We start from the raw sequence: 24,525 nt of genomic DNA on the forward strand, positions 1-24,525 counted from the left end.
GGGGCAGGATCTTGGGGGAAGAGGCGAAGCAGGGGTGGGGCCTGGGGAAAGAGGCAAGGCAAAGGCTGGGCCTCGGGGATCTGGTTACCAGCCATTAGAAAGGTGGTAACCCTAGATCACATACTATTTTTCCACAGGATCTCTACCAAAAGTGTTCATAACATTACCTTGAAAACAAAAAGGCAGAAACACTTCTCATACTAAATGACTGTAGTTGGGCCCCTACTTCAGCAAAACAACTCTTTATAGAATACACATTGTTTGGCTCCTGTTCCCATCACCAACCTTCTGGCAGACACACATTATTTGCTGGAGTATTTGAAAAGAAAAAATACTCACGTTACCGGAACGAGGCTCATCCCTCATACATCAAATTAGTTTGCAAAAATGTAATTACTAAATTCTTAATAGAAAAAAGAAGCTTATAACTGGATTTTTCTTCCACACAGTTCTTGAACTGGGGAGCAGCGTTTCACAGAAAATAGGTACTTCTGTAAATGAGAATTCCAGATAATTGTTATAGGAAAGAGCTGTAGTTTTAATGAAAAGCAGACGTACCTCTGCACCAGCTGCTTGGTAACCTCTTGTTCTAGTGAGCCTGCCTTCATATTTCAACACAATCTCCTTAGCTTGTCTGCAGAGGAAGACAAAATCTTTATTTCATGTAACCAAAAATCTTATTACACTCTGAACTTGGGCCATACCACACATAAATGAAAGTTGCCAAGTAATGGGAAATATTGTCACAACAGACTACCTGCCCAATCCTGAAGTCCTTACTCAGGCAAAACTTCATTTTTACTTAAAATAAGAGTATTGCTAACAATTTAAAATTAATGGGAGTTTTGTCTGAGAAAGAACCACAGGATCAGATCCCAACAGTTTGCAAAACGAATGTAAGATTTTCACTTTAGGGAGAGCTTCAGTAACATTTTTTCCTGTGCCCTGCTCCCTGGTTTCTAGAATTTTTCTGTAATAATGTAACCTAAATTGTCTCAAAGTAAAAACAATATAATACCTCATTTAGTTCAGTTTATGTGGATACCAACACTTCTTCTGAAAGTATAGTCTAAAGCATGGGGTTGATCAATATAGCAACTGATTAATATTAAACTACTGGTTACATTTTAATCAGAGGTATTGGACAAGATATGCATAAAGGCCTAATCCTACTCCAGACCACACCTGGAGTATTGTGTCCAGTTTTGGTCCCCCCACTACAGAAGGGATGTGGACAAATTGGAGAGAGTCCAGCAGTAGGCAGTGAAAATGATTAGGGGCAGGGCTGGTTCCAGTGTTTTTGCTGCTCCAAGTGGCAAAAAAAAAAAAAAAAAAAAAAGCCGCGATCGGCGGCAGCTCTATTGCCGCCGCTTCATTCTTCAGCGGCAATTCGGTGGCAGGGACTGAGGGACCCGCCGCCAAATTGCCACCGAAGAGCCGGACGTGCCGCCCCTTACCGTTGGCCGCCCCAAGCACCTGCTTGCTGCGCTGGTGCCTGGAGCCGGGCCTGATTAGGGCGCTGGAGCAAATGACTTATGAGGAGAGGCTGAGGGAACTGGGCTTATTTAGTCTGCAGAAAAGAAGAGTGAGGGGGGATTTGATAGCCGCCTTCCACTACGTGAAGGGGGGGGGGTTCCAAAGAGGATGGAGCTAGGCTGTTCTCAGTGGTGGCAGATGACAGGACAAGGAGCAATGGTCTCAAGTTGTAGTGGGGGAGGTCTAGGTTGGATATTAGGAAACACTATTTCACTAGGAGGGTGGTGAAGCACTGGAATGGTTTACCTAGGGAGGTGGTGGAATCTCCATCCTTAGAGGTTTTTAAGGCCTGGCTTGACAAAACCCTGGCTGGGATGATTTAGTTGGTGTTGGTCCTGCTTTGAGCAGGGGATTGGACTAGATGATCTCCTGAGGTCTCTTCCAATCCTAATATTCTATGATTTTATACTTACACTAAAGTTATGGGATTTTTTTTACTTTTGTGGGAGCTGAATAGGGGCCATAGGCAATCAGACAGGGCAGGAACAGGGCATTTGCACATCCATGAAGGCGGCTTGGGTTTAGCTGCAAATTATGGGTTCTCACTCCAGGGATATGAGAAAAGTCTCCCTCTGCTTCCCAAGACAAGGCAAAGGTGGCCTGAGCGATGAACCTTCTTTGTTAGTAAAGTGCCATTCCAGGACACAGTGAGGTGACAAGGGAAAGATTTCATAGAAAGGAAAAAAAAAGTCAAATTGAATGCACAGTGAAAAGACTGATGCTGTTTAGATAAGATATTAGAGAAAGTTATGAACTTTCATACTGTGTTTCAAATTTCGAACAATTAACACTTATGGCTTTAAACTTTATGGTCACGATGATACTACATTGCATGCTGTGAACAGTCTACATGTACCTCATTAATCTGCAAACATGGGTACTAGTCTCTGGTATTTGAAACATAATTTAAAAGCTGAAGTGCCAAATTCTGTCTCCTCATCCAACAAAGCCTCATTACTTTCAAACACAGCCTTCCTGAATAGTGGGAAGTTGTGCTGTTTTTGACAGTGTTTCACAGAGCACAAGGACAGAATTTAGCTGATAACATATTGTTGAGTATCTTTGACAGAATGTACAATACATATGGTGACATCACAGTGGTCCTTCCTGCAGGGCTGCCCAGAGGATTCAGGGGGCCTGGGGCAAAGCAATTTCAGGGGCCCGTTCCATAAAAAAAAGTTGCAATACTATAGAATACTATATTCTCATGGGGGCCCTGTGAGGCCCGGGGCAAATTGCCCCTCTTGCCCCCCCACCCGGGCGGCCGTGGGAAAAATAAACATTTAAATACCTTCTGCATCTCGGCACAAACTCATTTTTGAGAAAACTTCTTTTCAAGTCACCTTTACAAGGTATCACTGGTTCTCCACATCAGCTAGTGCTAAAAGGCACTAAAGCTCATTAAAAGGGTTGTACAGATATTCTCCGTCAACACTTTTTTTGGATTGAAAACTAGGGGTTTTTAAAAAGCAGACAAAATCACGACAATGTCTGTTTTCCTTCAAAATTTGTTGTGTTTTTTTTTAATTGAAAAGCTGAAATTAGTCTGCCAAAACCTGAATCTGGTTTGGGGTTTGTTTCAGAAGTGTGTGGCCAAATATTTGCGGCTTGCTGTGTTTGATTGTTTAAAGAAACAATGAAAAATTCTATTTAAAAAAAATCCAAAACTTTTGAACCACCTCAGCTTGTGACCAAACGCCTGAGCCCATCCAGACAGAGATTTTTCCAGGTTTCTAATACTCTGCTGGCTTCCTTGACTGATATCTGTTTCCATAACTTCGGATTCATTTAAGTTAGAACATAAGAATGGCCATACTGGGTCAGACCAAAGGTCCATCTAGTCCAGTATCCTGTCTACCGACAGTGGCCAATGGCAAGTGCCCCATAGGGAGTGAACCTAAGAGGTAATGATGAAGTGATATCTCTCCTGCCATCCATCTCCACCCTCTGACAAACAGAGGCTAGGGACACCATTCCTTACCTATCCTGGCTAATAGCCATTAATGGACTTAACCTCCGTGAATTTATCTGTTTCCTAGAGACTTGCTCCATGGGGTCCCTCGCAAACTGGAGACGGTTACTCTGGGTTTGTCTTTAGTATAGACTATGTACATACTCCATGAACTGAGCATTTGAGCTTGTTCCAGAATATGGGATGAGCCTATGCTGTGAAAACTGAAATGCTCAAAATAGCACATACATGTGAATTAAATTAAATTAAATTGCTAAAATTAAATTAACCCAGGGGGGGTCTCAAACTCGGGGTTAGGACCCCTCAGGGGGTCACGAGGTTATTACTGGGGGTCGCAAACTGTCAGACCCCACCTCAAACCCTGGTTTGCCTCCAGCATTTATAATAGTGTTAAATATTTAAAAAAGTGTTTTTAATTTATAAGGGGGGGTCGCACTCGGAGGTTTGCTATGTGAAAGGGGTCAAAAGTTTGAGAACCACTTAATTAACCCCTCTGGAGCCTCGGGGAATGCAGGTGAGGGGGGATCTCCCTCGGTAGAGTTGGGAAGGAGGTAGGTGATGTAGGATATTGCTCTTCTCATGTGATCCCTCCCCCATGGCTCACTTGGCTCTACCACTGTTAATCTAAAGTGGCTAATTTTAAATGACGTTACCCTCCCCTGACATGAATCTCCCTATGGCACTGAAATTAAATGTAGACTATAATTTGGCATTTGAGAAGTGAAAGGGATGGTAGCCCTAAGGGAAAAGATAACAGCTTGGCTCTTTATGTTAAATAGCTGTCTGCAAGCCTCAAACTGTTGAATGAGCTTTAGGGTAGGGAAGGCTGTGCCTCCTCAAACAGCCTGGCCCTGCCCCCTATCTGACCGCCACCCACTTTCTGCCCCCCGATTCGCCCCCCTCAGAATCCCCGACCCATCCTGCTCCTTGTCCCCTGACCGCCCCCCCGATACCTCCCAACCACCACCCGGGACCCCACCCCCAATGAACCCCCCCTGCTCCCTGTCCCCTGACTGCCCCGACCCCTATCCACGCCCCCGCCGAGTCCTGACAGACCTCCGGAATGTCCACGATCCAAACCCTCATTCCCCATCCCCTGACCTCCCCCCAAACCTCAGCCCCCTCCCTGTCCCCGGGACTCCCTGCCCCTTATCCAACCCCACCGGCCCTGGCCCCCTTACCATGCCGCTTACCCCCGCCTCCCCCCTCTCCTGGAGCCTCAGCGCGCCGCGTCCAGGAGCGGCCCTGGACAGCGCTGCAGCGGCGTGGCTCTAGCGGGACCTGAGCTCCCATCACTCGGCTGCAGCTCCGCCCCCTTACCACGCGGCTCTGAGTGGGAGGAGCTCAGGCCCCGCTGGTGCCACGCCGCTTTAGCTCTGTCCAGGGCCGCTCCTGGATGTGGCACGCTGAGGCGCTGGGGGAAGGCGGAGGTGGGGGGGAGCCCCCCTTCTTGTGGGGGCCCCTGCAGGGCCCAGGACCTGGGGCAAATTGCCCCACTTGCTCCCCCCCTGGGCGGCCCTGCCTTCCTGAGCATTCTAATGCAGAATCATTTAATAGTTTTAATATTCCAAATGGCTCAGGAAAAGCTCTGATCACCACTAACCAACAATACAAAGATTCTGAATTTGGAGCCCAAAACAAGGCTGAAGTGTAAAGAATGAAGAGCTGTGTGATACCTACAGCACCCCGTAGATGCTGGGCAAAGAGAAAGACAAAGCTATTCTGGCCTGATCCAAAGTTAAATGAACACGTACAAAAATGAGCTGTAATCAACTTTTAGAAGCTTTTAAATTTTCAAAATCTTATGATTCCCAGCCTTGTACTACTCTATGATGTAGTAGGAAGATAGCTGCTGCATGATTTTCTAGCAATTGCAAACCATTCCTATGCTCACACCTAATTTAGGTTAACAAATTTGTGAGACTTGGAAAAGCAGTAATAAATGGTGGGATTGAAAGTGTCCACGAAAACTCTATTACCTGAGTGCCCTCAGCTTCTGCCTCATGGGCCATGGTCTGCAACGGATGTTTGCCATGATCTCTTTTTGAAATTGTATATTCTGGAAGATCTGCTCTGGGTCATTGCTGTCCGCATTTAAATCACCATTATCATCACCTGAGTTACTGAAGAGACCCACACCCATGGGGGACAAACACAAAACAAGTTATTCCCATTCAGAACTATAGCAAAGAATAGACACACATACAATCCGGTCTATAACAGCATAAAAACAGGAGTCCACCAAACTGGAGGAAGGATTGGACTGATTTCTCTGTTGTAGTTGGAGTCACCGCTTTCCTTGGCTACTCCTAGACTATCACTGCTAGAGATGACATTTATCCCTGGAGCTCAGAAAAATACTTCTGAAGAGCAATTTTTTTTGCCTTTGGAATGCACCAGCTTGCACGCAGTGTCAGGCATTTTGGAGTACCCCTGTATCCCTCAGCAGGAATTCAAACCCTCCAGCTCCCCACATTTCAAATCATTCAGCTCAAACACCATGCTGTTCTGTCCATACACTCAGTATATTTTTCAGGAACTAAGTGCTATGTAAACATTTCCAGCAAGTGCACTTAATACAAATGTATTTGCCGTATGCAGCACTACCTTCTACTTTGATTGTGATTAGGATACAGTGTCTCTTTGTTAAAATGATGACAACAAATGCCTAGAATGCTCTAGCCCTTCAATCCTCCACACTGCGAGTATTGGGGATTAACTGTGGGACCCCGTTACAGGAGCATTAAGAGTAGCACATCCCTGAAAATGAGACATGTACCCAGATACTGGTTTCTGCAGACAATTATCTTTTTCTGATGTTGTTAGTGTATTTGTTGAGCTAAGAGGTGCTTAATTTGTGCTAGGGCTTGCCAGGACTGAGCCCCGGCACCTCTAGGCTTGACAGTTCATAGCCCTGGCACCTCTGGGCTTGCTGCATCCGTTATGCATGTAAAAAAATTACTTGAGCCCCGACACCTCTTTCATTACAAATTAAGCAGTGGAGCCAAGGATCTCAGTTCCCGTCTGTAACGCATACTGTATACTGTAAGTGAAGAACAAGCAATGCTCATGCTTACAGGGGACCGCGTCTAAAAGCTCCAGCAATTAAGATTTTCCTTTAGAAACAATATAAACAGAATTGCAATGCTACATGAAACAAAGCCAACAATTTAATATCAGCTTCCTATATTTGCTGGGAATGCCACCCACTAAAACTTCCCTGCAGCTTTGCTGAAAAATGGGACACCTTTGGAATTACTCAAATAAATCCTCACTGGAGATGATTTTGGTCCTGTAAGGAACAAGGAAAAAAAAGGATTTAAGGAAAAATATAACGGAAGGTTCCCTCTATCTCTTCATGTTCTTATTCATCATTTGGATAGATTGTAGCAGAAAATGTAGAGGGGTGATGCCTCTTTTCACCCAGATCAATAATAGTTTTATCTAATATGCATTACAAGTGGAACAGAAGAAAATCTCTCACCTGTGGGGTGGCTCCTTGTACGCATACATGCTGGCATGCTGCCTCACACTTTTGTGCCTTTTGCAGGACTTCGTAGTTTTCACTGCAGCAGACCCACTTACTGTTGTCATTCTGGCAATACCTGATGCTGTGTTAGACCCAGCTGCAGCAGATGGCATTCTGGAAGGCTAGAAGGAAGACTTAGGCTCTCAGGTGAAGTACCTTAAACAGCAAACTTTATTATCTAGAACTAGAGAGCTCAGAATGACTCCCGAGCCCTGCTGAAGCAGAACACTATTCGCCTGCAGCTGGTGCTCCTAAGAGTGGGAAAGACCTGAAACCTGGCAACGCATAGATAGTCTTAAAGTGGCAGTACACAAGATGCTCAGTCTGGTATCCTTGGGGCATTCTACGTAGCTTCCCAGAGTGTGTCTGGGCATCCTGCAGTCCAAAATCCAGAGCACAGATGCCATTGCCAAGTATGATAGTGACTAATCTCTAGGGTATGTCTGCCCTGCAATATAAGCCCAGGGTTCAAACTCAGGCTCAAGTCTAACCACTTCCACCCCATCTGTTTACACACAAATTGTGCTAACTCTCAGCTCAGACCCCAGGAGCCCCCCAGCGGTGGAGGGTCCGAGCTTGAGTCAAGCCAGGATCCAGGGTTCAAGCCCTGTTGCTTTGCAGTGTAGATGCAGCTCCACTGGATTCATGCTCTGGGGGTCCACTAAAAGTATTCTACAATCCCACGGGCCGACTTTCTGTGTCCTCTGGACAGTCAAGTTTGGTGGACAGTCAAGTTTTTCCATTTCGCATCATGAACAAAGGGCTAAAGTAGCCACATTTTGGGAGGCCGCCAGGAAGTCTGGGATACAGGTAGTTGGACTCAGGCCTGCATAATGCAGTGCAGATGCTGAAGCCTCAGGTTGGGACCCAGGGTTCAACAATTCCTAACCTGGGGGTTACAAATGAGTGCAGATGCACAAGTCCCAGGTTAACAAATCCAGGATCTGCTAACTTGAGGGTGCTCCAGTGGCTCAACTGGCTACCCCCTAGTACTTAAAGAGCAGTGCTGAGTAGAGACATGCTGAAGTTGTGAGTTCAAGCCTCACCTGAAGCCCTGGTTTTCATTAACCAAATGGCTTCTACTAACCCTGGGCTTACATTGCAGTGTAGACTACCCTCTTAAAGGACCAGAACCCACATCACTGCATTGAGATGAAAGCACAAGTTCATATTAACATCTGAGTAATACAATGAAATGCACTGGGCCAGGCTGCCAGAGTCTCTGCCTCACCACCTTGCAAGAAGACCTGGGGCAAAGTAGAGCTGTCAAAATTTTTTCTTTGTCTTTACTAACAGCTGAAAATATGATCTCGTTTTCCCACATAACTTATGGATCTTGAATTTTCCCCATTGGGGCAGACTTGGGCAAAATGGAAATAGACTCTGGTCTACTGAAGAATCCGCCCTCTCTTCTGGGCTCCAGGCTGCAAAAACCCATCATGCTAACACAGCCATTGGGGGTGGGAGTTGTGGAGCAGAGCTGCCAAAGCACAGAAGTCTGTAGGGCATTTGTTAGAAACAGCTGAGAGAGGATTTCCTGGTTCACCAGCCTGACAAGCCTTAGGCAGTGACTAAACTGACTTCTAAAGCAGGGGACCCCAGCAGATCAAGGCCTCTGTAAACAGCAGGCACTCTTTCCGCCCCCTTACGATTTCAGAAAAAGTTTGGGAGAAAACTACCAAACATGGCCTATGGCTAATGTCATCACAGTAGTGGTGGTTGTGGGATAGACCTAGACAGGTATGTGGATCCATTGGCCAAAACCCCTGCACATGGGTCGCTGGATGTGCAGTGGGCATGGCTGTTACAACAGCCTGTGTGCTATAGCAGTGGCTGCAGAAGGATGCCCTGAAATTGCCAACTAGGGAAGGAGGGAGGATTCTGTCTCGCCCTCCCCTTACAGAGTCATGACTAGGGCTTTACTCAGGAATCTAGGATCACACCTTTTATTTAGCCTATTTGTTCAAAGTAAGCTCTGATATTTAACCTCTGGAATCACATATCACATCAATCATGGACCCAATGGATTCAATTTCATATCAGCGCAGACCTAGGATACAGTAGCAAGCCTAACAAAATCCATACATTAATACAAGTACATTGTGCAATACATATATGTAAATATATCATACAAACATGACACGGCATTTGTGATGCTTCCTGGGGGTAACCACAGTTACGAGGCACCTCGCTACTACTTGACCTTACCACGTGAAAGCCCTGTCTCTGCTTGCTGCGTGTCAGTTCTCCAACACCACCAGCCTGTGGCAACACAAGCCCTGCCTCCCAGGCCTCCACTGGCCCTGCTTTTGCTTTACAGGTTAACGATAGGAACACACCAACCCCAGGTCCTCCAACCATCCCTCTAGAGCAGGGTTTCTCAAACAGGGGTCGCCACTTGTGGAGGGAAAGCCCCTGGCGGGCCGGGCCGGTTTGTTTACCTGCCCCGTCCGCAGGTCCGGCCGATCGCGGCTCCCAGGGGCCGCAGATCGCTGCTCCGGGCCAATGGGGGCTGCTGGAAGCGGCGCGGGCTGAGGGACGTACTGGCCTCCGCTTCTAGCAGCCCCCATTGGCCCGGAGCAGCAATCCGCGGCCAGTGGGAGCCGCGATCGGCTGGACCTGTGGACGGAGCAGGTAAACAAACCGGCCTGGCCCGCCAGGGGCTTTCCCTACACAAGCGGCGACCCCTGTTTGAGAAACCCTGCTCTAGAGTGCCCAGTCCCGATCCACTGGACACACACGGAATTCCTAGATCTTCTGTTCCCAAAGAGGACCAGCACACCACAGAACACAGCTCCGCTTAAGACACAGTATTTAGATTTGTTTGTAAAGGAAGCGAGTATACGTTTTTTTTTAACAAAGAACAGAAATTCAAATGGTAGCAAGCAGAAATATTAGCAACAAAGGGTGACAAATAAAACAAAATCATAGCATGCATTCTAGACTCTAAACCAGGGGTAGGCAACCTTTCAGAAGTGGTGTGCCGAGTCTTCTTTTATTCACTTTAATTTAAGGTTTCGCGTGCCGGTAATACATGTTAAAGTTTTTTAGAAGGTGTCTCTCTCTAAGTCTATATTATATAACTAAACTATTGTTGTATGTAAAGTAAACAAGGTTTTCAAAATATTTAAGAAGCTTCATTTAAAATTAAATTAAAATGCTGATCTTACGCCGCCAGCCTGCTCAGCCCGCTTCCAGCCTGGGGTTCTGTTCACCTAGGCCTGCAGTGGGCTGAGTAGGGCCTGTGGCCGGGACGCCGGCTGGCAAGGGGCTGGCAGCTGGGACCCCAGACCTGGGGGGGGGGGGGTTCAGGGGTCAGGGCAGAGGGTGCAGGGCAGAAGGCTGGGTGTGTGGGGGGAGGGTTCAGAGGTCAGGGCAGAGGGCGGTGGGGATGTGGGGGGTTCAGGGCAGAAGGCCGGGGGGTGGGGGGATTCAGGGGTCAGGGCAGAAGGCTGGATGTGTGGGGGGTTCAGGGGTAAGGGCAGAGGGCTGGGGTGTGTGTGGAGGTGCAGGGCAGAAGGCTGGGTGCAGGGCAGAGGGCTGGGGTGTGTGGGGGGGTGCAGGGCAGAAAGCTGGGTGTTGGGGGGACTCGAGGTCAGGGCAGAGGGCTGGGGTGTGTGGGGGGGTGCAGGGCAGAAGGCTGGGTGTTGGGGGTGACTCGAGGTCAGGGCAGAGGGCTGGGGTGTGTGGGGGGATGCAGGGCAGAAGGCTCGGTGTTGGGGGCAACTCGAGGTCAGGGCAGAGGGGGGTGTGGAGGTGCAGGGCAGAGGGCTGGGGTGCTTGGCTCGTGGGGGTACTCCCAGCCCCCTGCCCTGAGCCGCTCAGGGCAGGGGGCTGGAAGGGATATGCCCTGTTCCACCCCCTTCCCCCAGGCTCCATCCCTACCTCTCCCTGTGTTCTCTACGGAGCCGCAAGCACGCTGCCGCTCGGCTCTGCTCCGCCCCCCCCCCTCGCAAAGGCCATTGCCGGCAGAGAAAGGGAGGGGGAGGGGGGACCGGAACGCACCAAGCTGTGGGAAGAAGCGGGGAAGGGGGGAAGCTTGGCTGCCGCAGGACCAAGCTTCTGTCTCCTGCCCCCGCAGGGGAGAGTGGTGGGCGGGGGGGCTGAGTGGGGCTGGGGGCCGGGACCCCCCCCCCAACGCTCTCCCCTGCCGGGGCAGGAGGCAGAAGCTTGGTACTGCGGCAGCCACGCTTCCCCCCTTCCCCGCTTCTTCCCACAGCGTGGCGCTTTCCGGCCCCTCTGCCCCTCGTCCTCCTCTCACCGGGCAGGCAGCGTACCACTCAAAATCGGCTCGCGTGCCGTGTTTGGCACACGTGCCATAGGTTGCCGACCCCTGCTCTAAACTTAACTAATAAGACGTCGTCATGTCATGGAGAACAAAAGCTCACCCTAAATTCTGCCAGTGTATTACAAACAGGTTTGGCTGTGGTCTTCCGTTCATGAAATAAGCCCACTGTCCTCTTGCCTCCTCGGTGGAAAGATCCAGAGTCCTGCTCTGTCGGTCCTGTTATAGTCCCAAAATCCACTATCTGCATTTAAAACTAGGATCCCCACCCTCACTTGTGTTTTTCTGTCTAGAATCAACCCGGGAGACTGTGCAATTACTTGATTAGCATTTTGCTCAGACTGCAAATGGGTGCCCATTATGAACCATACAATACTCAATTTATATGTTGATAGACAGATAAATAAACGTTTCTTGCCTGAAAGAAACCTGTGTCTCACCTTTTGGTGACTAGCCCCAAGTCGCAGACCTTAAGAACATAATTTTCAGTATACACACATAACTTCTTATATATTATCCATACATATATTTTACCCTGAGTATGAAGACCAGTGTGACACAGGCTTTCATTAGACACCTTTCATGATACTCTTTGGTGAACTACTATGTGGATACCAGATCCAGGGGAATTCCTGATGCACTCTGGTGCCCTCTGCCATGTGGCACCAAGAGATCCCAGGGTTACAGCATTAATAGCCACAGGACACAGGTCTCTAGAAAAGCGCCCGCGATTATAGGGGTATAGTCCTCGAGTACCATCTGTGAAAGCCATCTACACGTATCTGGGGAGAATTCAGTGCTTGAAGATTGTACTGAAGATAAATCTCAGCTCCTCCTTACCTTAATTCCTTTGGGTCAAAGCACCATGAAGAACAAATATAGAGGGGCTGTCTACAGTGTCTCTGCTTTGCAGACTTAGAAATCATTTTTTCTTTCAGCACAAATCAAGAGTGTGATGAGGAGCACTTAAAGAGATGGAAGGCATTGCAAGTGATGCATTGCAACAAATGTAGCACATTTAGACTGATTTCTTATAACTGTGATAAACTGAGAATATGGGGGCTAGATTTTCAGCCTCAGAGCCAGCTGCTTTGCAGTGCCACAGCGTACCACTCTTCCAGATCTTCAGCTGACCTAGATGTCCCTATGACCTCCAAGTCTTTTTCAGAGTCACTCTTGAACAAGATACAGCCCCCCATTCCTGTAAAGGTGACCTACATTCTTTGTTCCTAGATGTATGACTTTGCATCTGGATGTAATAAAGCACATGTTATCTGAGTGAGCACAGTTTACCAAGTAATTCAGTTTGTTCTGTGTAACTGAGCTGTGATTATTTACAGCTCCACCAATCTTATCATAGAATCATAGGACTGGAAGGGACCTCGAGAAGTCATCTAGTACAGTCCTCTGCACTCATGGCAGGACTATATTATCTACACCATCCCTGACAGGTGTTTGTCCAACCTGCTCTTAAAAATCTCCAATGCTGGAGATTCCACAACTTCCCTAGGCAATTTATTCCAGTGCTTAATCACCCTGACAGTTAGAAAGTTTTTCCTAATGTCCAACCTAAACCTCCCTTGCTGCAATTTAAGCCCATTGCTTCTTGTCCTATCCTCAGAGGTTAAAAATAATAATTTTTATCCCTCTTTGTAACAACCTTTTATGTACCTGAAAATTGTTATGATGTCCCCCGTCAGCCTTCTCTTTTCCAGACTAAATAAACTCAATTTGTTCAATCTTTCCTCATAGGTCATGTTTTCCAGACCTTTAATAATTTTTGTTGCTCTTCTCTGGACTTTCTCCAATTTGTCCACATCTTTCCTGAAACTTGGCACCCAGAACTGGAAACAATACTCCAGCTGAGGCCTAATCAGTGCAGAGCAGAGCGGAAGAATTACTTCTTGTGCCTTACTTACAACACTCCTGCTAATACATCCCAGAATGATGTTCGGTTTTTTGCAACAGTGTTACACTGTTGACTCATATTTAGCTTATGGTCCACTATGACCCCCAGATCCCTTTCCACAGTACTCCTTCCTACGCAGTCATTTCCCATTTTGTATGTGTGCAATAGATTGTTCCTTCCTAAATGGAGTACTTTGCATTTGTCCTTATTGAATTTCATCCTATTTCAGACCATTTTTCCAGTTTGTCCAGATTATTTTGAATTTTGATCCTCTTCTCCAAAGAACTTGCAACCCCTCCCAGCTTGCTATCATCTGCAAACTTTATAAGTGCACTCTCCCTACCATTATCTAAATAATTGATGAAGATATTGAACAGAACTGAATCCAGAACTGATCCCTGTGAGACCCCACTTGTTATGCCCTTCCAGCGTGACTGGGATCCACTGCTAACTACTCTCTGGGGACGGTTTTCCAATCAGTTTTACACCTACATTATAGTAGCTCTATCTAGGTTACATTTTCCTAGTTTGTTTATGAGAAGTATCAAAAACCTTACTAAAGTCAAGATATATCAATCTTTGTGTAATCTTCAGACTTTACAAGCAACATCTTCCAAATCATTACTAAAGCTATTGATTATCACAGGGCTGAGAAGGTCCCACACCAGAAAACACTGTCATTTGATGAAGATTCTCCATTCACAATTACTTGTTGAGATCTATCAGTGAGCCAGTTTTTAAATACATTTAAAAGGCATGATACTGATTTTGTCTATGTGATATGTAGAGAATGTATGTCTGCTTTAAAAGAAACGATCTTATGGTTCAGGCACTAGCCTAGGACTTGTGAGACCTGAGTTTAAGTCCCTGCTCCTCCACAGACTTCTTGTATGACTTTGGGCAAGTCTGTCTGTGCTTTGGTTCCCCATCTGTAAAATGAGGAAAACAGCACTGCCTGGACTTACAAGGGCATTGTGAGGATAAATCCATTAAAGAGTGCGAAGTGCTTGAATGCTAACATAATGTAAGAACTACCATTATATAAGAACCATATAGAATTTACATTTAGACAGAAATCAGTATAATGTTTTCAAGAAATAAATGATTTCCCCTTCTCCCCACTGTGTCATTTTTTAATGTTTTTCCAAGGGTGGCAGGATACCACAGATAGGCCTGAGTCACAAAGTTTAACTCTGGGGCTGCATTTTCCCCAATGTTCAGGGGCATTCACATGTATGATTTTGTTTTGGACTTCCCTATGTGCTACAATGTTTTATGTAGTACATTCCCGCATGATAAACTGAATCTAAAATAGCCTCTGAAAACCTACCCATTCAATTGGAATGAACCACCATGTTTTAAAATAGATTCATATTCCCAGAGCATAAATAACTGGGGAGGGGGGTGGGTAGATGGGGATGTTGCCGTTGCCTTAAGAACATCAAGACCTTATAAACCCCAGGCTCTGGCAAAGACAGATCTGAAAACCAAACCTCCATAACCACAGCTTTTACCCACTTTACATTGTATTTAAAAAGCAGTTCCTCTATATAGCACTCTGCTCTTCTAGTGCACGTTTCATGTACAAATACATTGTGCTTTACCTGATTTACAATTTTTTTGTATTGGCATAGTTTTCATCACAGTGATGATCAGTTCATTTATTGTCACAGGCAACCATACACTTGGAAGAGCAGTGCTATTCATTATATTGACAGATTTTACAATTTTTACAAAATTATTGAAAATGATTTTAAAGTGACTTTGACACGAACAGGATGGGGCCCATTATTTATACCCTGATACAATTTAGCCTAATATGGGTGGGAACTCAGGACCAAATGCTGGCACTTTGTGCCAATCCTGTTGTGCTGTTCCAGCAATGCAATAGGAGCAGGACCTGGTTGCATTTCCCCTGATGGGAACTCCCCTGACACGGAAGAGCCACCATCTTGAGAAGAGCTTTCATAGCTGATGCCAGGGCCGGCTCCAGGCACCAGCTTGGCAAGCAGGTGCTTGGGGCGGCCACTCCGGAGAGGGGCAGCAGGTCCAGCTATTCGGCGGCAATTTGGCAGACGGTCCCTCACTCCCGCTCGGAGCGAAGGACCGGGGAAAAAACTAGCCACAGGATCTGAGAGCTGTAAATAGCTCCTTGATGGTCTTTCTCCTGAACTGCACTCAGCTGAGGCTTGGCAGAGGATCTGGGTCAAATTATAAAAAGAGAACAAAATTACAACCTACAGGCCCTGAAATCAATAGATTTTACTGACACAATTTGGCCCTTCCACTTAAAAAAACAACAACGCAGGAAAAGATACGTCTGGTTCCTAACTCAGTATTTTCTCTCCATAAAAGCTCTGTACGAGATGGGGTGTAAGGCTTCAAGTTGCATAAATCAACGTTCCATGGTATTTAAGTTTTATTTGCATCCTCTGACAAGACAGAACATTAAGTTCTCTCCACTAGATTTGCTGCAGAGTACAGCATGGAGCCTGCTTTCGTTCATGCCGTCGACTAATCTACAGTGTGAGGCTTGCTGAGAAATGTCACTTTTTGATGGTCATTGTTATAAACATAACACAGCACACAGCTAAGTAAGCAAAATGCTAAATTGTCACAGGCTTCATAATTTATTGTCCGTAACTGGGTTACTCAGCAGGTTTTGTGGTTTAATTTAAATGAGTTTGGTTTAATTCACTGTACATTCTTTAGCAGACAGGGAAGGACCAGGTTTGATAAAGACGTGACTGTGCTCTAAAAACTTCCACAATGAGGCCCAATTCCACAGTTGCTTCTTGTGTGGAGCTCCCATGAAAATCAGCAAACACACACACACACACACACAAACTGGATCCCCACCATGGGATAACTAAATGTCCACATTCAGGGCCAAATCTTGTAAAATCACTCCACTACATGCCACTCCATCCCCTTTAATCTGCCTTTTATGACGCATGTTAGGCTAACTCAAAGTGGCTTCTGCACTTTTGGTTTTTACTGCACATTGGTGCACCCAGGTGTTGTGAAGACACTCAGGGCAGAGCTGGCCCCAATAAATTCACCTTATGCAAAAAGTAGAAAACTGCTACTCTCCTTTTTTGATACACACCTCCTCTAAGCCTGCTGGAGGACTAGGATTTTGCTTGCTAGTTTCCTATAATCTTCCCTCCCACCGCACCTCCAAAAAGGGGTCTATATTGACTTTCTTTATGCTACATTTTAATATTCTCGATAATGAAATCTCTAAAACAAAGACTGCTAGAACTCTGACACATCAAGCCATGTGTACTGCACGTAAATCCACCAGCCTGGGGACAGCATGCTTTTTGGCTACTAATTCACAACACAACAAAATCTCCTGACTACATAGCTATGTATCAGAACATAAATCAGGTTAAAGCAAGCAGCCAAGAGTCAGGGGTATATCAGGACAGAAACACACACTTCCTTTTTCTGCCATTAGAAGGATTATCACCTCCTCCCAGCTGGAATGAACAAACAAGAGGACTGTTTTGAATGCCAGAGAAGCCCATGAAATCCTTTATGCTCATTAACATTATTGCAAATGAGCCTGAGCAACTACTTGTTTGTAGTGCTGCGAGATAAGCCTCTAATTTTATGATTTAAGGGCAATAAGAAGTCAGTTCAAGTATATTTCCTATGTTATGTTCAGTCATGTGCCTGCCCATCTTGGTCAGTGATTAGTTATTAGGAGCCAGATTCTGCCATTTTCATTCATGCTGAATAGCGCCCCCTTCCTCCACAAGCTGAGCCTTTGAAAACCATTAGTGTTATTTATTCCAGCTATATTCTGATATTTATCTATTGCTCTCATTTTGAAAATTAAAATATTTGAACTTATATGTCTCTCAAAGCACATTACCAACATAATTTAATTAAGCCTCCACAAAACTCCATGCAGCATATTATAGATTTCAAGCCGATCACCTTAGATAACTACATCAAAAAGAAATTAAAATGCTTGATTTCATGTCACATGTGATTCAGGCCTCTGTGAAGTATACTGATATAGCCAACTGCTGCCGCACTACTTCTGATGATTAGGATTTTGAAATTCATGACCTAAATGCTCTGTTTGTTTCACATTAACTTAAAGTAGAGGTGCTTTCAAAAAGGTATGCAAAAGACAGAGCACAATTTGAATAACACAATAAAACCTATCTTCTGAAATGAGAGAAATTTCAAATATATGTCTACAAATAGTCACATTACACAGTACACCCCAAAACACCTATGAGGTTTAACGTCAAACCACACTAGCAAAGATTTCAAACGAACAAACTCTGTTAAACATTTGTTGGAACTTTACTTCATACAACTATCAGGAAATACTGACATTAGGTTTCTTTCGTATTTGCATATGTTGCCATTTGTACACTGCTTTAGCCAGTCAGCTCCTTTCAGGCACAATCTAAAGCCCATCCACTTAATGGGAGTCCTTCCATTTACTTGACACTTGATCCAGAGCCCATAGAAGAACATATCCTCAAATGATTTTGCTGATTTATATAGTTAAGATGGGTTTTTAAGTTTGACAGTCAGTGTGATAGAACAGGCTTCACAAGGCGAGTGGAGGCCCAGACTGCTGGTTTGTGTAAAGGTAAATGGATGATTTTTACATTTTAAATCTTCAGTGCGGACCAAACAGGAATAGGAAAATAGAAACCAACTACAGGATTTGTGCTACATGGTGAGTATCTCCTTTCCTCTTTCCCTTATTCAGAAATAATAGCAATTTAGACACCTTTACAGTGGAGTAGTGTGCTAGCGGCGTTTTCTTGGAGTTGGGTAAAACTGTGACTTTTGCTGCTAGCTGCTTGGGAGACTCCTTTTTGGGTTAGGTGGAAGGAGTTGATGGGCCAGAACCCATTAGTGGGTAGGACTAAGATTAGAAAAGCTTATTTTAGCCTAGAGAAACTCCCTGCAGTTTGGAACCATGGTTTAACGGTATTGCCAACCTCAAGAGATCAAAGAGACATGAGTTCCCTCACCAAATCATGTGATTGGCCCCCCTAAAATCACTAAATATATATATATTTAAAATTACATTGTGTTTTGGATCTGTCTTTTGATTTTTGAACTTCTCCTGCACATCTGCTTGTCCCTTGCCCAACAATTAATCATGTCCTCCAGTCCTCCCATCAGTTTTGTCCCCACACAGCGCCTGCCCCAGCTTCACTTCTGGTCCTCCTGGGATTCTTCAATGCCTCCCCCCACTTCCCAGACCTGGGGGACTGCAGCAGGCTCCCCTCTTCTCCTTCCCAGGATGGGGAGACAGCTCCGGGGGCTCTTCACCCCCCCTTCCAAGGCCGGGTGCTGCAAGGGGGAGGAGCAGAGGTGCCATCCCATCTCCATTGCTCACAGGATGGGAGGAGCTGCCCTAAGCCAGCCCCTCCCCCCCATCGTGAGAATGGCAAGTGGTGAAGAGATACTCTGTTGGCTTCTGGCAGGGCTGAACTTCACAACAGGGCTGGAGCTTCTCACATCATCGTGAGACAGGTGCCAGCCCAGTTTGAAATCCCATCACTTGTGAAAAATTGTGAGAGTTGGCAACATTGGTTTAACCAGGAACCTGCTCCTGCCCTGAGAGTATCAAGACTGTTTGGAAGCTCAGACTAGCCAGGGTCTTGCTTTAGCTTTAAGGAGCTGACTCAAGTCTGGGAGTTTAGTACAGCTGAGGAGTTTACTTCAGCAGGATGTGTGGTATAGCCAGGAGCTGCCCGAGCTGTTTTGCCAGTCAGTGCAGAAAGTGCCAGTCCCCCGAGTGGCTCAGCAAAAAACAAAACAAAACAGCCAGTGAATCAGCGGAGCAAAGGGGGGTGGGGGGAAAGCTCAGCAGCTCAGCGATATGGCAGTGCCCAGTGGAAACTGGTGCCCAGGATAACTACCCTGCTCAACTGCTCCTAAAACTGGCCCTGGGTGTGGCTCAGACTCATAAAGCTAACTCTACTTTTAAAGCATCTCTCAAACACTGAGGCCTGGTCTACACTGGGGGGGGGGGGGGGGAGAGAATCTAAGTTACGCAACTTCAGCTATGTGAATAACATATGTGAATAACATAGCTGAAGTCGACGTACTTAGATCGACTTACCATGGTGCCTTCACTGCAGTGAGTTAACTGCCCACCTCTCGCGGAGGTGGAGTACAGGAGTCGACAGGAGAATGCTCAGGGGTCGATTTATCACATCTAGACTAGACGCGATAAATCGACCCCCGCTGGATCGATTGCTGCCTGCCGATCTGGCGGGTAATGTAGACATACCCTGAGATTTGTAGGAGGGAGCAAAGAAGCTAGTGGCAGAGAAATGGTGAATAGATGCCAGGCTCTCTATTCACATCCCTATGCTCAGCCCATTAGACCACTGCAGCAAATAGCATTTGGTAGAGAACTGTTGGTTAACAGTGTGCTGTAGGATAAGTTCTCCAGGAAACACAGATGCTACACTTCCTGCTGGGTAGCAAAAACAAAGGAGTCCAGGACAGGGCAGTCACTGGCTACAGCCAGTCAATAGTAGGAAGTTTTGTTACCATATTGCTGTACTTGGTTTCTGTTCTCAGTAAAGGATATAGCTTGCTCGTCGGTAAGATACTACATGGCACCAGCGGTGGAAGGCAAAGTGTAACGCTGACAGACCCTGGTAGGCAGGGTCGAAAATGGGACCTCTGAAGCTTAGTGTCTGAGTCTCTACTGCCACATGGCACTTAGCTAAGCCTGTAGCAGACTCATCAATCTCTAACTGGGCTAGGTGCCACTAGAGGGGGACAGAGCGCCACACCAAGCAGGCAGGAGTTACAACAGAATACTAGAAGCCCCAGTGGGAGGGGTAATATTGAAGTGGATGCTACAGCCTGTGCAACTGCAAGTAACTCCCGCACCAGGCCGGAGAATCAGCGGAAATGCAGAATGTATCTGGAAATGCTTCAAGGTTTATGAAAGCCACGGGTGCAAACGGGAGCATGAGCAAAATATTGCTCTGCTGCTAGTGGCAAGGACAAAAGTGTGAGATGTATGCAATGCATCCCATACAGATGGTGGTGAGGAAAGAGAGGAAAGCTTTGCAGAAACAACTAAAAGGTTTGCGGATCATTGTGTCCTCTATAGAGGTGTTTCTCACAGGCTTATAACTAAAAAAAAAAAAACCAATCCTGTGAATATAGAATATTAAATCAGACTCGCTTGTTAAAGACCAGACTGATCTGGGGTGTAACAATAAGAATGTCCATGAATGACTAAAGGAGATGAATCTGACTTTAGAAAGGTGAATATGTGCACAAACAGAAAGCCTAGAGCAGGGATCGGCAACCTTTGGCACGCGGCCCATCAAGGTAAGTCCCTGGCAGGCCGGGACAGTTTGTTTACCTGCAGTGTCCGCAGGTTTGGCCAATCATGGCTCCCACTGGCTGCCGTTTGCTGTTCCAGGCCAATGAAGGCTGCGAGAAACGGTGCGGGTTGGGCCACCTCTTCCCCCAGCACCCACTGGCTCCCACTGGCCGAACCTGCGGACACGGAAGGTAAACAAACTGTCCTGGCCTGCCAGGGACTTACCTTGATGGGCCACGTGCCAAAGGTTGCCGATCCTTGGCCTAGAGAAAGGCACAAAGGATATGACTTTTTGTACAACAGTTAGAGCAGCCAGGGAGAAGTTCACAGAAATTAAAATGGACAAGGACAGAAACACGGAAAGCAGGAAACAATGCCAGGGATGTGGCAACTTGCATGAGGATAGGAAATGCCCAGCATGGGGGCTAATATGCATGAACTGCGATAAACCTTACCATTAAACTAAAATGTGCTAGAGAGTAGCAGGTGCCACACTTCTTGTACAATATCACGTGGTCTTTGAGTTTCCTGAGACACACTTGCTGCTGGGGAGCCAACACAAAAACCCTGGACAGCAAAGTCGCAGGCTACAGCTAGAGCGTAGTAGAAAGTTTTGTGACCTGATTGCTGTACATAGTTTTCATTCTCAAGAAAGAGTTTGTATCTTGAAACCGATCTACTCATTGGTAAGATACTACAATAGAACCTAACGTAGCCACCTCAGAGAAGGACATGTTCTCTGCCTCAATCAGTCTAACTAGTCAAAGTGACACACTAAATCAGGCTGACAGAGAGTAGGGAGGGGACAGGGAAGGAAGGATGAGGATTACTATGGTACATTGACTTTGTTTCTCAGTAGTAGACATAGAGTAGTGATGCTGAGTGATGTAGTTTTAAGCAATGTCAGGAAGCTACATGCTGTGACCGTACTAGCAGCTGAAAAGCAAGGCCAATGGCTGCAAACTCAAGGCTAAGTTAAAACATTAACACTCCCACCAGGGCATGTTCAGTCAGTAGAGGTGAAATTTTGCTGGATCTCTCCTCTTTCCAGAAGCTACCCTTCCCCACAAAAGGATTCTGCTCCCACACTTAACTTACCACAATTTTGGTTGACCGCCTGGGGCCCTTTATATCTCCACATCTTCAGATGTCGCTGGAAATGTTTGACTGAAAGGGCAGCTGTTTTATTCATGGTACCTAGCTGCCTCACATCCTTCTACTCAAGACGAGTGATGACTAACAGGTAGCAGAGAAACTGCCTGACCCTCATTCCGTGCTGCTGTTCCTGGCAAGACTTCCAACGTTCACCTTAAGATGGCCTCCCAGAAGCCCTAGATTACACTTTAGGGAATTACACAAGAAAGATTAAGGTTTAATATTAGTTCATTAGGGTTTTTTCATTTCATGAATAAAACTATGTCCTTTTATATGCCAGCAACAGTATGCTGCTGAGCTAATGAAAAACAGAGCTTGAGAGAATGATGCAGGGGAGTTTTATAAACAGATTTAATTGGCTAATGTTTCCTAACTTGTCAAAAGGAAGGATATTAGTTTCCCTTTCATTACAAAAAGACCCTTGAAGTCTAATCTTAAAACAAGGAGACAATTTAGCATAGCATAACTCTAATGCTGCTAGTGCTGGAGTTAGATTACTGACATTCATTTGAAGTTACTACTCAATGCTAAAAGCACAAACAAAAATGGACAATAAGAGTCATGAATTGTGAAATTGTCTTATACCCTGGGATGCAAAGTGCGCTTTCTGAGAGACTGGAAAGCAGGCACAGAGCACTCACTGGACGAATTGGTGGCACTCAACCGTTGTCCACCATTCTTGTGATTCTATTTTTAAAAACAGAACTATTAATTCAGAGCTCGGAGCAGAATCCTTCGCTAACTTTTGTACCCATTAGGTTAACAGCCAGAAAATCCAGCTACCAACTCCCACATGCTGTATTTCAGCCAAAAATGCATTTTGACTCATTCTTTTTCTTGTGAATATTACAGTGATTATATACTTGATTCTAATTGGTGTTTTAATATTTTATAATCCTCAGGGTTCAAAGAGCATTTTAACCCTTTAACACATGCACATAATTGCTGCTATCTGTGCATGGCAGGGAGACTTATTTGTCATGCAGCAACTTTCATATATTTACAAATACAAACAACACAACCTGATTAGCTGAAATTCCAGGTTAACAAAAGGTTATGTTCCTTGAGTTTGCATAGTCCTGTGAAGCTTTGGTTTTAGGGAGATCCATAGGACTGAAATTAAGCCCTTAACTCCCTGTGAAGTTTCTATGCTTAGGAGGTTCACAGGATTGAAGCGCCTGGTTATTTCAACCTGCAATTTTACAAAGGTTACAGATGTTCCCCAAGAGCTCCATAAAATCAGGGTTTGCGTCTATCTAGCCTTCTAAGTTCTTATATGGCTCTGTCCCTGTGGTATGTCCACACTTTTCTATATATTTCAAAAGCTTGGAAAATGAGCACCTTGTGCATTTTTATTGAGCAGCAGCCTGAGACATGCTAAGCACAAAGCACTTTACACTCAAAGCAAATTGTATTTATTTATTTACTATGAACTCACCGAAAAACTCAGAGACACAATTTGGGGGGGCCTCACTTTCAGGGCAGGTTGAGGCTAAGATTAGGAGACAATACAGTTGATCAAGAAAGAAAGAAAGAAAGAAAGAAAGAAAGTTTGCTCTTAGGTACAAACATTATAGGGTCATCTTATGTGTTATAAATATGACACAGGAATTCTGGTATGAAATTGGGAGCAAATACTCAGCTGGTGTAAATTGTCATTGGTCCATCTTCTTTATATCTTGGTTCTCTTATCTGAGATGGGTCTGGGTTGATATGATGGGGTCAGTTTACACCTGGTAGAAATTTCAAAGAATGAGAAATGTCAACACAATTTTGTATTGACATTTTTAATTTCAACAAAAAGATGAGAAAATGTTTTTTGCAAAAATTCTTATGAATTTTACCTGCTAGTTTTTGATTGCTCTAGTCAGTACCCATCAACTTTAGTGGCCAATGTTTTCTTATTTTAGGCAAGGTTAATTTCTCCAAGGAAGACAGCAAAATATGTTACAGGATTTGTAGAAATAAAATTAACCTTTTGAACTGATAATATGACAACTTTGGGGGGAATTTCTTTAAGTCCCTCGGATCGCGCAGCTTCCAGCAGTCCCCATTGGCCTGGAGCAGCGAACCGCGGCCAGTGGGAGCTGCGATTGGCCAGACTGCGGATGGGGCAGGTAAACAAACCGGCCCGGCCTGCCAGGGGCTTTCCCTACACAAGCGGCGGCCCCAGTTTGAGAAACACTGTGCTATTGCAAATAATCCCTCTCTACAGATTGTGTGACACCAGCAAGCGGTAGTCAGTGCTGCCATCCCTAACAAACTGTGCTGACTGGGACAGCTGGACCAAATTACAATGATGTAACGCAGTGCCTCGAGTGAGGTGTGTTAGCTGACCACAAACAACCCTTTGCAATCAGCACAGCTATGCACCATAAATAACCAGTGCAGTGAGATTATTTCTTCTGCTTAAGTAGGGGTTGTGATGAAGTGAGACTGTTCTTAATGTTTCCTCTGAATACTGTGTGGGTGCCTCAGTTTCCCCTATGCATTTCTTAAGTCTCTAGGTGATGGGATAAAGGCCAGTGTGCATAAATCACTGACACACTGTCTCCCTGGCAACAAATGGCCAGGGCCCTTCTCCCCTGCAAGGAAATAGCTAAAGGTGAACAAAGAGATCAGGTGACCTCCTGGCCTGGGAAAGAGACAAAGCCCAGAGAAGGAGGGGCTGGAGGGGGTTTCAGTGGGGTGCTCGCTGGGAACGGGGAAGGGAGTGCAGACGGAGGTGTCTGGCTCTCTGAACCCCATAATGGACCCGGCCGAGGGGTCCCGTTCACCACTATACCTACAAGCTCTG

The 24,525-nt window shown here is 45.7% G+C and overlaps 1 protein-coding gene across 1 annotated transcript in view; it reads right to left on the reverse strand.

The window, feature by feature from the left end:
- The window catches only part of TMC3 (transmembrane channel like 3), a 131,537-nt gene that overhangs the window by 34,946 nt on the left and 72,066 nt on the right, over positions 1 to 24,525 (reverse strand). Inside the window, exons 7-11 of the mRNA XM_065559335.1 lie at positions 23,167 to 23,461; positions 21,672 to 21,914; positions 6,993 to 7,159; positions 5,488 to 5,631; positions 559 to 634 (exon numbers count right to left, since the gene is read on the reverse strand). Of these exons, the coding sequence (XP_065415407.1) occupies positions 559 to 634; positions 5,488 to 5,631; positions 6,993 to 7,150 (378 nt within the window). The 5' untranslated portion in view covers positions 7,151 to 7,159; positions 21,672 to 21,914; positions 23,167 to 23,461. The remainder of the gene's footprint in view (positions 1 to 558; positions 635 to 5,487; positions 5,632 to 6,992; positions 7,160 to 21,671; positions 21,915 to 23,166; positions 23,462 to 24,525) is intronic.

This window comes from Chrysemys picta, chromosome 10 (assembly GCF_011386835.1).
Source record: "Chrysemys picta bellii isolate R12L10 chromosome 10, ASM1138683v2, whole genome shotgun sequence".
Taxonomy (NCBI): Eukaryota; Metazoa; Chordata; order Testudines; family Emydidae; genus Chrysemys; species Chrysemys picta.